The sequence below is a fragment of the Mycteria americana genome, chromosome 2 (assembly GCF_035582795.1).
Source record: "Mycteria americana isolate JAX WOST 10 ecotype Jacksonville Zoo and Gardens chromosome 2, USCA_MyAme_1.0, whole genome shotgun sequence".
Taxonomy (NCBI): domain Eukaryota; kingdom Metazoa; phylum Chordata; class Aves; order Ciconiiformes; family Ciconiidae; genus Mycteria; species Mycteria americana.
Window position 1 is genome coordinate 50786745 of NC_134366.1, and position 17189 is coordinate 50803933.

Genomic DNA, 17189 nt, shown 5'->3' on the forward strand with positions numbered 1-17189 from the left:
TAAAACAATCAAGCAGGCTGAACAGCAAAATGGAAGAAAACAAGGAAAAAAGAAAAACAAAAATATTTTGTGTACAGTTCCTAACAAATCAGATGCAGTTATGAGTTTTTTCTTAAATTAATCAAGGCATAAAGCTTTGCTGTTTAAAGATATAAATTGGGAATAAATATTCTTGTTTCATCTTATACTACCATTGACTTGGTGTGTGATCTTGGCAAGGTCATTCAATACTACTGTTCTGCAGTTTAATGAGCAACAAAATGCCTACAACACTACAGTATTCTGAGGTTAAGCAGGTGTAGTATAGAGAAATGAAAAGCTTTATAAAGGACTTATCTTAAAAAACTTTAAAAAAAAAAAAAGTATCTCCAAGCATACAAATCACACTGATATTTTTGAAGTTTTACCAAGACACAGTGCCTTGAGTTCATGTGTAGAGTAGTTCCAAATATTTCTTCCTATTCTCTAATAATTTCTTAGTTATAATTCAAAGCAATGCAATCCATCACTATAGATCTTCCTGAAACATGATAGAGTTGTCATTTAAATACAAGTTATCATGCTTCAAACATTGTGAAGTTCATAAATACATATGGACTCAAATTTGTCAGTTCATATTTTCAGAAGAATAAAAGAATCTGTGAGGGTCAGTGCATGCAAATCATTTGCTGTTATAGAGCCAGTGTAAACAGATTTGTTTCAATCACTAAAGTTTAATTTCAAAATAAAATCAAGCAGTGCAAAATACTCTTGCCAAATATAATTTTCAAGTTGGAGTTTTACGTTTATTTGGTTTTATTAGTGGTTAAAAATTATATAGTTTGCAATCTGTCCAATGATGCTGAGTACAAATTTTTTCCCCTGAGGAAAAGTGAGAAAATATTAAAACATAAAAATAAACTGTGACTGTGGACGTATTTTCCGTAACATAATTTCTCAGTGTTAGAACAAGTTCTGTGACTCGGTGTTTGATAGATATTTTGCAATTGTCTAACCAGAAAAGGACAATGCTTGCTAACCTACAAAAAAACAAGGCAACCACTTCATCTTGTGGAACACGCAAAGGAGCTAGGGGATGAGGACAAATAAAACATGGAAGTTCAGCACAAAGCCATAACTACAGTAAGCCAAAATACAGATCCATTTGGTATTTTCATTCCTTTATCAAGTGACCTCACAGACTGATAACTGACATGATAGCATTCAGAGCAATTAGATGATGCAGTTAATACAAAGGCTTCAGAGAAGCTAGGGCTAGGCTTTTTCTGTTTGAAGTCACCTTTGTTTCTAATAAGTAAAAGGAAGTATTTCATTCTTTGAATAAAGGAAAAGAAAGGTGAGGGTTTAGAGGAGCTGTCATCTTCAATTCCTATTATTAAGAGTATTTCTTTTCTACAGATAACCTTTGTTTATTTTTTATGTGAATCTACTATTTCTAGACTGAAGGTTTAAATCAGTTCTAGTCAGGAATCACCATAATTCCATTTGAAATTAGTCAGGATCTTTCCGTTTCCTTTTCCACATCATTGTAAATCCAACCATGCTAGGATAAGATCTATTATGGACTAGATATATTAATTTATTGACATCATCGGCTGTACTGATATATCCTATTTAATCAAAGCCTCTAGCTAAGATATTCTGACACTTAGATCTGCCGCTTGGAGGCCAGCAGCCATTATGGTGATTGATGAAATTGTTTTATGAAGTTAAAACTCTAAAATTAAATTGCATTCTTCAAGTAATCCCAGATGAAGTACATGATTGGACTAACATGTTTCTTAAAGTAGAAAGAGCATCACAGAATATACAAGGACAAGAAACTGTTGAGGATACAAATGAAAAAGTAATTTGCTTTTTTTGTCTACTTTTCTGTGGGACATTTTTTTCACATTTGTTAAATTTGTAAGGATCACTTGACAGTCTTACCATGCTGGCTATGAGGTAAAGAAGTTCCCCAAGTGCTGGTAAAAAGCATTGTTTCAATTTACTATTTCTGAAGTTCTCCCTGATGAGTTCAGTTAAAAGTATAATAGCCTAAAATTAAAAAAAAAAAAAAAGTAATAGAACAACATGTGTAATCTTTTCTCAAGCAAAATGTACTGTTAAAGGTAACAAGCTTTATCTGAAATGCCATCTTAACTGATATACTCTTCACTTATGCTAAAGAACCATTTGCAAAGGATTTAGTAAGCATAGAAAGACAAGAAAAAACAATAATTACAAAACCAATTATATATGCAATGTGGAGAAAAATGCAATAAGGAAATAGCCTAGGTGACAAACTGTCAGCTATCCCTTCTTCCCTTTCCCTCAGGACAATAGAAGCAGATCTGCCAGGGAAAAAAAAAAAGTCTACTTGCTGTTCCTATGTTTCTATCAGAAGATCTAAAGGTTCTCCTCACCATCAGGTTACAAAAAAGAACAAACAACAAAAATAAACAATGCTGTCTTTTGTATAGATATTAAATCAGGAGATAGGAACTCTCAAAGTTTTGTCTCCTGATCTCTGAGTTTACTGGTGACTCACTATGTGAGAACTGGGCACACCATTTTAGTTTTCTGTACCTCAAGAGTTTCTGTTTGCAAAGCGCCCATATATGTGTGTGTGTGTGTGTGTGTGTGTGTGTTTATAGCATTTATACTGAGGTGGTGGAGAGAAATTGAAAATTCCGATTCATCTTGTGCAGGTGACCTATTAAGAAATCACTTTCCCATACACATATGGAACAGACTTCAGCCTAATACTTCATGCTGGACACGTTCAAGAAACCAAGGATCATTTAGCTACCACACGTGAAATTGAAAAGCATGCCATCTGCTGGCTGGGGTGTGCTCCCCAAAATCCAGACGTGCTCCAATATCTACCAAGCATATAGCAGTATAGAAGCCAGTTGTTTCTTTAATTTAAGAAAGACGGATCTACACATACCCCCTGCTCCAAAACATTCATGCCTTGCAAGAGTAGGAAAAGAAGACAGTTCAGCAAATAGGGATTTAATATACTTCCTATGTCCCTTATGTAGTTCCTTTGACTATTGGGAAGGATTTAGTTCTAATACTTTTAAAGTACTTATAAGATACAGCAAATAAGCTCTGTAAACAGATACCGTCACTGAAGTCAGTGATTTCCAATAGTTTGCATGATACACTAAAGTGAGATCTGAAGTTATTTTTATGTACTTTGTACTTTAAATAGACAGTAATATTGCACATACTATTCCATTTTAAACCTTGGAACCAGTCAACTTTTTAATTATTAATTTAAATGTGAAGTGTGATGTAGCTTGCACTACTTTTTTTTTTATTAAACAGAGAAAGCATTCCTGTAAAGTATCTTAGCCTACAGAAACAGGAAAAAAAATAGTAGTTCAGGCAAATAACGATACTTATTGCATATTTCACTATTACACAGAAAACAAGGCAATGGAAACCATTATATTATTATCTCCTTTAGTATAACAAATGGAGCATGAATTTGATTTCATTCTTCTGCTTATGAACTCTTCCTTTCCCCTTTAAGCAGCAAAAACATTATCAGCAGTATCACTGTGACATTTCATGTATTTATTTTATGCTTTAGTAGAGAACAATGGACTTTTTAAAAATGAACTTGTTTAAAAATATTTTAAAGTAGGACTAACTCAGTAATAGTCCTATCCCAAAGTAATTGAGTCCAGGTCTTAGATGTTGATGCTGTTACCAATATCTGATAAGAACCGCAAATGTTTATACAACAAAGATCATCTAACCAATCAAATCATAATGAAACAAGTACTGGATCACTGTAATAGACTTTTTATTCTCTTCTAGTTTAAAAATACTTTTAACATGGTTAAAAAATAGGGAAGGGTTAATGAGCTGGAAAAAAAAATTTCACTGGTGTTTTTCCCAGTTGAGCAAGTACTATCTGTATACAGAGCACACAGAGCAGACTTCTATCAGTCATCTCAAGGAAATCAACATTTACAGTCCTATTTGAATACAAAACAAGCAGCACTCAGGCATAAGGGGTCTAAACAGCAGCAGTTCTGGGAAACCACTTAGTTTGTGTAGTCAATTTCCCAAGATATTCTCTGACTTTGCATAGGGTTTAAATGGAGAACCTGATAGCCATTCCTGCAGACTAGTCTCAAATTAATCCAACAAAAAGATAGGAATTTTTCAGTTCTGATTACAGGCCCACCAGTGTGGGCTCCTTTCTCCTTCTGTGGAGGATCCAAGTCTAACTCTCTTGAGCATCAGCTTCATTGCACACTCAAGGAACCGCTCGATTCACTTCAGCTGACTGAGTCCCACCACCGTAACACTTATAAGCTTCACAGTTTTGCCTCTGTTGAGAAGCTTTCCCTAAACAGAAAAAAGTACTCACAGTAGACAGAACCTTTCAGGTGAACCATGAGAGATGGCTCAGGTAACTGGTTTTCAACACAGCTGAAATACTCATACAGCCCAGTGTACAGCAGAGACTAGTATTTCAGATAGTACATTTAAAATCTGGAATCACCTCACTTGGTGACCTGGAAAAGTCAAGCAGTTCACAAAATCTGGTTAAATTGTGGTGGTTAATCTGTGATTTGTTTGCCGTTATGTGTAACTCCTTCATGTTCTTAACCAACACACTTCAAGCATGGGAGATTATGAGACAGGGGTGGAGTTGTGGAGACAGATTATGGACTGGGTTGAATATGAGGCCACAGAGAGGGAACACATGCTATTGCTGACTATAACGCCACACTGCACATTTTTCTGAAGTGGAAGAGAAGGACCAGCATAAAGATGGATGACAAAATATAGCCACATTCATATACCCGCATTATAGCTCCAGCAGCAGATCTTGCTTCCAAAGTTTCTTCTGGTGCTGTAGCTACTAGCTAGACAAAGGATTGATGCAGCTCAGAAGCAAACAATAGATACACACACATTTTCTGGACATAACCAAGGAAGTGGAGTAGCTTGTGTGTTACAAATGTAGGAGCAGGAAAAGCTTGGGAAACAGGAAGCTTAAGTTGAGGAAACAGATGTAGATGAAAGGACAATAGGGATGCAGAAGGAGACTACGGGAAGTATATAAGGTTAGGAGTTTGATCTAGAGTGATAGAAAGGTGATACTGTCATCCATATGAACAATTCACAGTAGAGCTCCCAAGGAATTTTAGTTTCTCTTGTTAGAAAACTGTGGGCCAAAGCCACTTCAGTACCTACTCCCGAAGGGGAGAGCAAAACAATCTACAGTCTCCTCTGAAAGGGATTTAATGTGACATGCCTTTGAAGAGATGTATGGTAACTGAAGGATGTAATGCAGAAGTTTTTCAGAGTTATAGAGACACACGCTCTTTACTTTGGGTAGCACAGGAAAAAAATAATTAAGAACCAAAACAAGCAAAAACCACCAACACCAAACAAACCACCAGCACCAAACCAATCACCAAAGTAACATTGTGGTTTTCTCACAAATCATGAGAATTGTTTGGCCGAAGGCAAAGGTTATCTGAAATAGTCCTGGCTCTCTACTTTCAAAACATGCACTCTCCTCCCACTACCTGAAAAGGCCTAGCAAAACACAGTCCCATCTAGTCATTAAGCAAGAAGCAGCTAAAAAGAAAGTGTTACTCTGAAGGTTTTTTTCAGAAAGCTAAAGAAAATTGTGATTTTGAACACAAATCCCTTTCTGTATAAAGCAATGCACATAAATTCCAAAACACATATGTTGGCTGCTGATCACTGCAAAGCAGTGATCACTGCAAAGCAGATAGCAAATTTGTCATTATGCATACAACCCAATAAGAATATGTAATACATTATTAAATCCTTCATGGAATACACATATACCAAATATCCACCAATAAAAAAAAGTAAAAAAGTTTTTCTCCACAAACAACAAACACATAGCAAAACAGTATAACTTAGTATTTTAACTGAGAGGTATGCTAGGCAGGAGACAAAAATTCTTTTACCTTCTGGGAGAGGACCAGTAAAAGTGTACATAATCTTGAAAAACCAGAAGATAAATTCATTATCATCCCTGACTTGCAGTTCAGAATATCAGAATATCCTGATATTATCCTGATATAAGAAACTGCCTCAATGCTTACCAGCATCTTGTAAGTCACTGCGGATTTATTGCAAGTCGTCATCTTCTAGAGATCTTTATCAGAAAAATACTCGTAGATGTTGCTGGATTCTGAACTGCTTTCATTAGAAGGTTTAAATTTTTTACAATGACAAATTCGTAGATGCATAAAATCAGTTGCTCTAAACAAATATTCTCGTCTCCTAGATCCTTTGCTAATATTAAATGCAATTTATATTTTTGAAGTCATAATATTTTTGCAGGAAAAGGCTAGATTCCAGTCTCCAATCTTACTGTCATTTGCATCTATATAGAAAGAAGCAAGTATTGACACAAAGGCCTCAAAAGCTCAAAGAAAATAATCTGTGAAAATTAGTCTTATTTTAGCAGACTTTGCAAGAAAATATTCTGTGAAAATCCCGTCACAGACATTCACAAAAGCATATAGGGAACTGAAAGGTGAATCAGGTAATTTAAAAAAAAAAAAAAAAAAATCAGTTTACAGAGATTAACAATCATCCCAGGAAACAACCATTTCCAGTCCTAAAAGTTATAAAATGTACTTTTTTTTTTTTAATAGTTTACAGATATATTTGGCAGTACAGCACTTTTTCTTCCTCTTCCTCAGAGCACTAAAGATTTTTTATCCTCAACTTTCCTTCATTTTCCTTCACCTTCTGACCTTAACAGCTTCATAACATAACTCCAATCTTTGTACAGAGAACTCATACAAAAACTGGAAGTGTAGTCTTCAAATCAAAGCAAAAAGATCTACTACACAAACTTTGACCTTCTCCCCTTTTTTATGTAATGCTACGTTCATTAACTGTTTTCTTTAACTGCTTTCAGAACATTTCTTCAGATGTTATTAAGGAACTTTAAATAGCCTGCCATTCCAGAGAGAGCTTCATTTTCATATTTAAGTGAAGAAATAAATGTATCAGCAGGTTTTAAAGCTTCTAATATATCAGCTTGAGAAAGTAGTAGTCAAGTTGGTTCAAGTGCAATTTTGTATTAACTGATGAACACGTAATGATAGCATTTTATCCTTCATTAGATTTGTCTCTATAACTATACAGAATTACTCTTGCTTTTGTGATGAAATGCATATTTTGAGAACTACTTTCACTGTGGAACCAATACCACTAAAAGTACCTCAGCACTGTGGCATTAACAGACATTATCCATATTCAGTTAACACCTCTCAACTTTGCCTCTTTAGACTAAGGGTGAACACGCCATGAAATAGTATTTAGACTACACAAAACTGATGAGCCATGGGATAACACGAGCTGCAGACAATAGTCCCAGCAGACTAGCTAGGGACATTAAATCATCATGATACCTAAGTTAAGATTGCTTGTTTGTTTGCAGGCAGGACTTGAAGAAAATACAAATCAAATTGTACATCTGCTACAGAGAATCAAGGCAGGTGGTTCAAAATTATCAGTTTTAATGATGTATCTCAACCAGCAGAAAACCCTGATTTAATATCAATACTAATCTTGTTTTGCACCTGTAATATTTATTTTCCCAAAGCATGGTTAGTGTGTCATCAAAATTAACCAATTTATAATCTAAATACATTTATGTATGCAGTCCTAAAATTCTCGGAATCCTATGTTTTATTAAATAAAATAATGAATTAAACTTCGTATTTAGTAAACTATTCCTTTACTCACTTGTACTAAGATCTGTTTGGCTGCCTTACTACACAATTGAAGTTATTAAAAACTACCATTAACATTAAATATACCGGGTAGATTATTTATCTTCTGTAGTTTTTTGGTTGTTCATTAAAATAAGAATTTAAGATTTAAAATTAATGAAAATTAAATCAAAGAGCAATATTTGATATTGGTGAACAGAAATTACTGTTTCTCACTCTCCTTCAAGATTTTAGGACTAGCAGACCTAGTTATTATTTTTATTCAGAAATGATAAGAAGAGGAAGTTGTTTTCCTGATATTCCAGTTCCTACTCTTTTCTCATATTTGCATGAAAATGTGGTAAAACTGAGTTAACAAAATTTAAACTAAAAGTTATTTCCTTTCCTGTGCACTAAAAAAAACTGCCAAAAAGCTAGTCAATACTGCAATAAATTCAAGTTTTCATTTAAAAAAAAAACTGGTTTACTAAACAAGAGAGAAGATCCATCTGAAGAAATCTGAGCCATAAGATCTGTGACTGACTTGCAATAACATTGTTAAATCTTTGTTAAAAAGAATGAGTTTCAGGAATTTTTATACTGATTAGCTTCATATATTATGATAAATTTGTCCATTAAAGGTTAATTTTAGTACCTGTAAGTAGATTCATAACAAGAAAAGCACAATTAAATTACCAGAATCCAAAGACTAATAGAATGTATGGGGGTACTATGGCAGAAGGCACTGAAGATTAAGTAATTACCACACATTATAGAGGATACTCACTATTCTTAAATGCTTACGGTCTCTCAAACACAAGTCTATATTTACCACAATCAGATAATGGCCTCTTTTTCTCTAGAGAGCATACAGTCTAACATTTACCCTATGACTTCCCTCTGTTCACTGAACACATTTAAGTACTCAAATATTATACAAATGCAGGAAATGGGAGCTCACAGAATATGTCACATACTGAACAGGCAGAGTGTCTGTGCTATTAACCAAACTTAAGAAGATCTTCACGTGTCCTCTGCAACAGAAGCTATGAAACAGAAAGCTGTGATTCATCATCTATACTTAAGCACAATTATATATATACATGTATTTTTATAAAATACCTATAATATTATATACTATAAAGTATTTATTAATATACAATTTTAAGAACATATTTTAAATGTTCTAAAAGGAAGAAGGCAAGCTGTTTCCTGCTCTGTCATGTGCACAGATAACTTCTAATCTTGACAATAGTGATCTGCACAAGATTTAAAATATTCTTTCATCCTTTCATAAGGAAAAATATAAGACTTGAAAAAAAATTTGCCCAAATACTTTGATTCAACGTTAAAGGGCGGTATAAATTTTAGGTAAAGAAAGTTCATTACCTGAAAAAATGCACAAAAAAAAAGTCAAATTTATTTTAATTACATAGTCTGACAAATAAAGTCTCCTTCTTACCTATAGTACATTTTTCTCTTCAACCTGCCTACATTTTCCCTTTCAGTGAAGTAAATAGTAATAAACTGCAAGTCCTACACTGTCTGCATCTTAGGCATCTTAAATTTAATAAATTACCTACACCTTTTACACTAGCTGTCAAACTGGATGGATATAGTATAGTTATAACGAGAGAAGAAAGAAGAAAGATTCATATCTGGATAGACAGTCATTACCTTCATTTACAACAGTGTGTGGAGTTGATATATTACCTGTAGCAGATACTCAACCCATTTCAAGCTATATCTAGAAGTTTCCCTGCAGCTTTAGGAGTCTAGAAGCAAAAATTACAGCATATTCAAGAAGAGAAAGTATTTTATACCTTAAGATGTAAAGTGGCAATGTATAGATTTACAATATCACTCCATCTTTGATCTATTAATATGACTGTCAGCAAGTATTAGTGAAAATTAAAACATTTGTAATTCTGCAAACCCTTACAGTGATAAAAACTATCTATGCCTCAAGCAGAATGGAAATTACTTTTCGGTTCATTTTCTTGTGAGTACACACACATCATGTAACATGGGCAAGTAATACTAAAGCAATCTCACTTTCCTTGAAGAAAAGCACTCTCACTAGGCTGAGAAAGTACGCCGTGGTTATATTGCCACTAACCAGAAAAGAAACTACAGTAATATTTATACCAAGTACTCATCTTTAAAACGGTGCATGAAAAAAAGAGATGACCAGCCTTTGAACATCTCGAGCATGTTGCCTACCTCCCTTCTCAGAAGAATATGAATAGTTAAAACATTACAAGGGATAACTGTACTTAATCAGGAGTTGGATCTACATGTACCTGTGATCTACTGCACCTCAGTGAAAGCTGGTTAAATATCCTGAAATAAAGAAGTGGCTTGACTGAAAAGTCGGGTGGCGAGACGGAAACAGATACTTTTCTCAAACACTTCTATGGGGTACAGATACAAGAAGAACAGGTCCGAGTCAGTGAAACATTCAGGTTTTGCAAATTTTGCGTTCAGTAAAATAAACTGGATCATGGAATGAGGAGGACTGAAGGGAAGTCTGACTATCAGACTATGGACATGGTACTAACGCTGTCCAGAATGTAGAAAAAAAAAAGATAAGGAAATGTACAACTTATTGCATAATTTATGCAGAAATATAACACCACTAGGGAGCAATATAAGATGGATGTGTGACATTTTTCCAGGTGGAATACAATGCAATATTGATTCATCACAAAAACTCTTACCTTTTCAACTTCTATGTAACTGCTGTAGGAAGAGGTCTTAGCAGACAAGTAGAGTAGCCAACCAGATGTCATGAACTCAAATGGAGGCTCCATCAACTTGCTTTGGAACCAACTCAAGATGCCAAAAGGATATGATCAGACACAAATAGTAGGAATTAACTTACAAATCTGTTATGTGTACTAACAAATCAAAAACTCATCTAAAAGAACTGTCTACAAGCTTTGGGCTTTGTTTGGTTGTTGTTGTTTGGTTTATTTTTAAGAAAAAAATAGTGTTTTCTTCTCCTTGTCTGTCATGACAGATGTATTATTACATTACCTCAGTTGCAGATGTTCATTAATATATCTGATTTCCACCCCGGCCCTTAAGTTTGAAGCTTTTTAATGACAGGAAGGACCAGGTAAAAATATTTGCTTCAAACAGGAGAAAGATCCTGTTTTCATTTTTGCCAAGGGCAGGAATGAAAAAGATTGCTCAGGAGTCCAAAAAGTGAAGGGTGCCTGAATTAGAAAGATTTCTGCCTTCAAACCTGAGGTCAGTGGAAATCAGCTGGAGCTGGTTTACATCTAAAGATGTAAATTGGAACTAGAAACCAGTCTTCACAGAATAAGATTTGGCAGGAGCATCCAAAGAAGAGGTCTTTTTCTTCCTTTTTTTTTTTCCTTCTCTTCCTCTTTGTTTCCCTATATTTAACTATCATCATTATATGCAGGTTTCTACCATTCACCCTTGCCTTTTCTGAATATCATGTTTCTGGATTTTTATTCTTTTCATAACTCTATGTGAAGTTACTCTAAGTTGTCATCTTCTTCTGACAGTGGGCCTGTTATCCACTTGATTTAGAAGCCAAGCTGATGACACTCTTGAAAACCAATATCCATCAATAAAATATCCATGTAGGATATTTTAGATTGATTAATTCTACATAGAATTTCTCATATTTTAAAAAATTCTATAGACTCTGAGGATTTTCCATAAATTTTCTTGAAATTAGTTCCCTTTATTGATTATTGCAAATTCCTTCATCCTCTTCAGTGAAGATGCAAACCAGACCACACAACATCTGGCTAGAAATTTCCTTCTTCTCTACAGAACTCTTTAAAATGTGTTTCAGGCTAAAATCACATTTTTTTTCCAGATGATAGCTGAAAGGGCTGGTATTCAGAGGAAAAGCTAGGACTACAGCCAATATACAACTGATCTTGCCTAACACTAAGGCTAGTTTGAGTGTCTTTTAGTGCTGTAATCAGAAGGCAGCAGGAAATTAGGCTTTTCAGCTACTACCAGTGTGCAATTTCTATCACAAAAACATGTTGTAGCCTAATTGTGTCAATCAAGTAAGTATGTGCTTTAGAGGAAAAGGCCAGATTTTTTTTCTCCTGTTACTAGTCTGTGATTTGATTAATTTGCAAGTGCAAGACCTTTTGTCAATCTAAGACATGAGAAAAACATACTATTTTCAAACTATTAATTTTGACATTTACCTTAATTTTCATTTTCTTTTCTACAAAATTTACCCATAGTATGCCAGTGAAAGTAACAACAAAAACTGATGCTACAAGAAAAGACCAAAGTCTTGGATAGACTTTGGCCTATCCATGCCAAAAAAATACTAGTGAAAGAACACATCTAATTTAAATCTACAACACATGTGACAAATTAATCTTTCTGTCCCATGATGCATAACAGTACAAAATTCTATACTCTTACTTTGATGTGTTGTTTTCATGAAAACTGGGGTAGCATAAAAAGAAGAGAGAAGCATTTAGACAGTCATTTTAGCATTGTCTCCTTCCCTGCAATCATTTGAAACCTCTTACCCAATTTCTACCAAACTAAGCAAGAGAAAAAAAAAAAAATAGCAACATAAAAGTGACAGAAAGGCTGTGATACAAACTCATTTCTTTTTAAACAGAGAATACATATATGAAAACATTTTGAACACACTACACAAAGAAAAGTTCAGAGATTACTCTATTAAGTATCAGAACACACCCTCCTAAACCAAGGATTTTCTGTTTAAACTCTGTGATAGCTAACAAAGGAACAGGTGAATATGCTAAATGGTAGCCTTTATGTAATTAAGTTTAAAAGTCAGCCAGCTGCGAATCAATTCATGAGAAAGCAGGCTCCATTACCTGACAGATCTGCTTGTTAGCTGTAAAAGTAAAGATTGTTTGAGTATCCCTACTGCATTTTCTACATACGGATTTAGCCTAATTTTAAATAGAGAGAACTGCAGGCAGTAAGTGCTCTTGGGGCTTTAGAATACTTGGAGTTTTTTCCTCTCTGTGAAACAGTTCTCAGTACTCTCAAGAGTACAGGCTTTACCAAGAAAGCTAAGGGTATATTCCCAAAGGTAACTGGTGAAGTGGCTGACAGTTTGTTAACATCACATTCATTTAGAACTGCTGACAGGCTGAATCTTTCAATTTTTAATGCTGCAGGATAACCACCCTTATGTTTTTGTGAAAATAGCAGCAAGGTACCTTAAATTTCCCATACAGGATTTGATTTTACTTGTCTTGATTCTTTTGGCTTTAATTTAAGAAAAAAATTAAAACGCATATTCAATTCATCTTGCTCTCTGTGTGTATGAATAAAGCCAAAAAACTCTAAGAAATCAGGGAACATTTGCAGTTTAGATTCCCAAATACAACCAGTAAAGGCAAAATTATTCCAGGCATACACAGAACAGGACACAAGTATATTCTAAAGCCTCAAGAAAATGATGCTGGAGAAGGGACGAACTGAAATCAGTTCAGCAAAAGCCCACATAGTACAACACTCTGAAAAACTAAGCTCCCCACTGCACGGTACATACATAATAAAGGTAGCTTTCAGATACGTGGTACACTTCACATAATCATAATTTTCCTCTGGAAGTAAGTTAACCTGAAACTGCTTATCACACTAGCATCATGACAAAAAGATAAATCCTATTCAAAAATCCTCCAGCTGCCTTCCAAATCAACGAAGATTCCAGGTTTTATTCTTTGCAGCCCTAGGAAAGGATGGTTTGCACAAACTAATCCATGAAGTATTAACTTTCTTCTCTCACACTCCCGCTTAAGAACAACCTCTGCTTTCAGGCAAACACAGAATTGGTAGACTTAGGAATAGAAAAGTTAAAACATATATAAATAATTATATAAGTTTTCTATGCAGCTGAATTGAAGGAAAAACATAACTCAATGTTGACACTATAAGCATTTATGCTTATCTTACTTTTTTAAACATTTATAAACATTTATGCTTATCTTACTTTTTTAACTATAAGAACTATTGGGTCAAGCTCTGTTTCTTATTAGGTTTTACATAGTAGAAATTTCTTTGCATAGTTCCAGTTCTGAAGTGGAAAATAAGAGTTGATATATCTCAGGTTTTTGGAGCAAATTTAGTCCTCACTAAAAATAATTCCCACTAACATTAAAAGAAATTATTGATTCTACAGTTGTCGTGCATGTAAAACTCCCTTCAGTGGGAGTCCCTCATCTGTAAAAGCTACCTGGGAATAATCTAGGACAGAGGAATAACCAGCTTAAAACATGACAACTTATTTGACTACCACAGAATTTAAGTAAAAAAGTATAATAAATATTAATTTAGAAAGTTATTATTTTATAGTGAAAAAAAAAATATTACTTCTAACTACAACTGTAAGATATTTTAGCTAAGTAGGACTTAAAACTGTATTCCTTGCTATACATTTACATTATAATGGATAGAATGGAAGAAAAAATTGAATTATAGAATGTCATACAATAGACAAACAGCTGCATTTTAAACTGTAAACAGGTAAACTAACAGGTAAAATACTGAGATCTTAAGCTTCAAATACTCATTGTAGTGTTAAAGAAGTCATTATTTAAAAGCTTTTTTGTGAGATAATTATGTTTCTTTAGCTGTGGTAATAGGCAAATAACTAACTGTATGAGAGCAAATGACTATGCAATGTTAAAAAAATGAAAAGCTTAAAACAGAGCAATTGAAACAAGAAACATTTCCCACTTTAAAAAGAAATACAGTGGGAAAGACCATGGGTCCAGAAAACAAAGTCACACTATGCTTTAAACAGAAATTTCACAGCTTGTATTGCAAAAATACTACAGTAGAGACAGGCAAAGATATCAAATGGTTACGATCAACAAAAATCTGTGATTATAGGAAAGCATATATGCTGAAAATAGTCCTACAAGCTGTCTGGTGAGACATGAAACGCTTCCATCATTATAACCAATTACAAAGAATCCTTTTAAAGTGTTCTCTGATGTAAGATGTGTTATTCTATACATAAGCAACTTAAATATGCCAATCTTACACCTGAATTGTACATCAGTTTCACAGCATGCATACAGAAGAGTGAAGCTAACTTTTTTTTTTTCCCAATGTTTCACTCCAAAATGGAAGTTGATTTTAGTGTTCTACTTTCTTCATACAGGTAAGTTTACTTCTGAAATAACCAACATAAAGTTACACAGCAATATTAAAGGTAAATGAGTTCCCCCAGCTACAAACCACACATCCAATAAACATAAAAAAGAACTTGACATAAGTCAATGTGTGTATCAGTTATAAGCCATGACAGTAAATTAAGGTTTCGTATGACTATATTTTTATCCTAAAAAAAAGTGTTACTCCATTGTTTAAAAATCAAGGTATATTGAAAGAAATCATGATTTCACAATCTTTGTCAATAAAACCACAAGATGCTAAGCAGCTGTCAAATGGATCAAGACTGTTTTTTGGCTTTGTAAGTGGTCAGCTCCAGATGCTTTTTAAAAAAAGGTACAAAAAAACCTCAAAGTGAGCTTGGACACCCTAGTTAAAATTATTTCCTAACTCCGAACAATTAGGTACTGACATTAAATCTGAAGCAAACACCTTTAGAGGCTTTCAGAAATGTTTTGCTAGCACTTGCTATTGTAAGTCTGATACTCCCATTAGCCATATCAACACTTAAAACTTCTCTGAAATTAGCCAACTTTCCAGCTTTCACCTTCTCATGTGGAAAGGTGCTTCTTTGTCTCATCATACATCCTCTCATTGGATCTTAATTTGCCACTTTTCAACTTCATGAAGTGGCTTTATTCTTAAACTACAGTATAGGAAAAACATTCCAATATATATTTCTGTATATCACTCAGAATTTGAGGATAATTCAAAGACATATTTATACTAAAGAATCTGACACTCTTCAATACCCTCAGGGGTCTTTTACTTAACGATTCTTGTTGTTTTTCCTCAAAATCACCTTTAACTCCTACAGTGCCTTTTTTGAGATAGGTGGACTAGAACTGGACATGGTATTCCAGCAAAAGTTGATGGTGGGGATGTCCCCTCTCTAAAAACCAGGCTGATGGAATATTGCGGGGGGGTGGATTTGAACAAAGCTGGACACTGAGCCACAAACTCCATAATATCTACCAAAGATCCCATGAAACAGCTATTTAAAAGAAAAGATGGGAAAACAGTAATCAGAAAATACTTTGAAGTTATAATTGGAAATAGAAAGTCATACCCAGTAACTATAGAAGTATTTCATTCAAAATATTCAGTTTGACACTTTCATACCTTTAATGCTATCTGATTGCCCAAGTAGGAAACAAAGCGTTCCCAAAAATAAGAACACTATTTCTTTTTTAATTCAAATTATTTTTTCCTGAAAAAAACATAGATATTTTTAATACACTAAAATTTCAAAAGCAGGGTGTAAATCTAAGAGCACTCTGATTTTGAATGTGGCTGATTACACTAATAGGCATACAAATTTATTTTTTAAAGAATAAGCTCTTGCTTCTCCATCAAATCCTAGTAATTGAGTTAAACACAAGACAGGTGAATAAATGACAGAGAAAAGGAATGCACACAGAAAGACTTATTGGCTGTGGAATTTTTTAACTTTGACCATGCTGACAATATTTATAAGATGCCTTCTATGGAAGAGGAGTAAGAAAAAGATGAGGATGCACACTTCAGTAGTCCATGCCATATTCTTATTTACTACACGCAGATATTCATTCTGAGTTTGATACCATAATTTTGGTCATTTTAAGCCAGTATAACTAGTGCCACCATCAATAAAAACAGACTCAACCTTGCTCTATCTCTTCCTTTGGGCTGGCACAAGTATTTGCACATCAAGCTGGAAGACAAAACAGCTGCAAGTTAAAATGAGCCTGATCTAAAAAGAAAAGCTCCTTCTAATCAAGATCAGTACTCTATTGATTATTCGATCTTAAGATCACAGCTGATAGTGATTACTCATCAATTCGGACTTTTTTTGAGACACCTATTTCTGCCACACAAAAAAACCAATCTCATCAAAACAAAGAAATTAAAAACCCAAATATCCCAAAGCTCAGTGTTCAGAATACTCAGATATAACATGAGAAGCCCAAAATACATGCTCTTCCTCTAAAGCTGTAAGTACATACAGTAAAATACTTCTTCTCTCCATTGCATAATAGCATGTGACTTTCAGACATACATATGGGATGCAGAAAGATTGGCAGATCAGAGGTTCACACCAGTCTCTCAAAACTCAAGCAAGCACCACATCTAGCCACCTACTGACTCTCTACACGTGTTCACTTCTCTCTGTGTTTGCCAAAAAACTCCCAGAAGTGGGGGGAGGGGGGGGAATTAAATATCAAACTATTTGATGGGAAGATGTTTTCCCTCTTAACTCTGAATCAGTATCTGGATGCCCATTGATTTCCTAAAGTCTTTACATGGATGTGAATT

General features: G+C 34.3%; 1 protein-coding gene across 9 annotated transcripts in view; it reads right to left on the minus strand.

Annotated features, from left to right (window-relative positions):
* ULK4 (unc-51 like kinase 4) overlaps positions 1-17189 on the minus strand; it is a 262151-nt gene that overhangs the window by 206676 nt on the left and 38286 nt on the right. For 8 of the 9 annotated variants that reach the window (XR_012774263.1, XM_075493361.1, XM_075493362.1 and 5 more), the window contains exon 19: positions 1930-2037. The exons of the other annotated variant lie outside the window; for it this stretch is intronic. Coding sequence is in view for 7 of the 8 variants with exons in the window: in XM_075493361.1 (XP_075349476.1) it covers positions 1930-2037 (108 nt within the window). In the remaining variant the exon portion in view is untranslated. The remainder of the gene's footprint in view (positions 1-1929; positions 2038-17189) is intronic. 9 annotated transcript variants of the gene reach the window in all.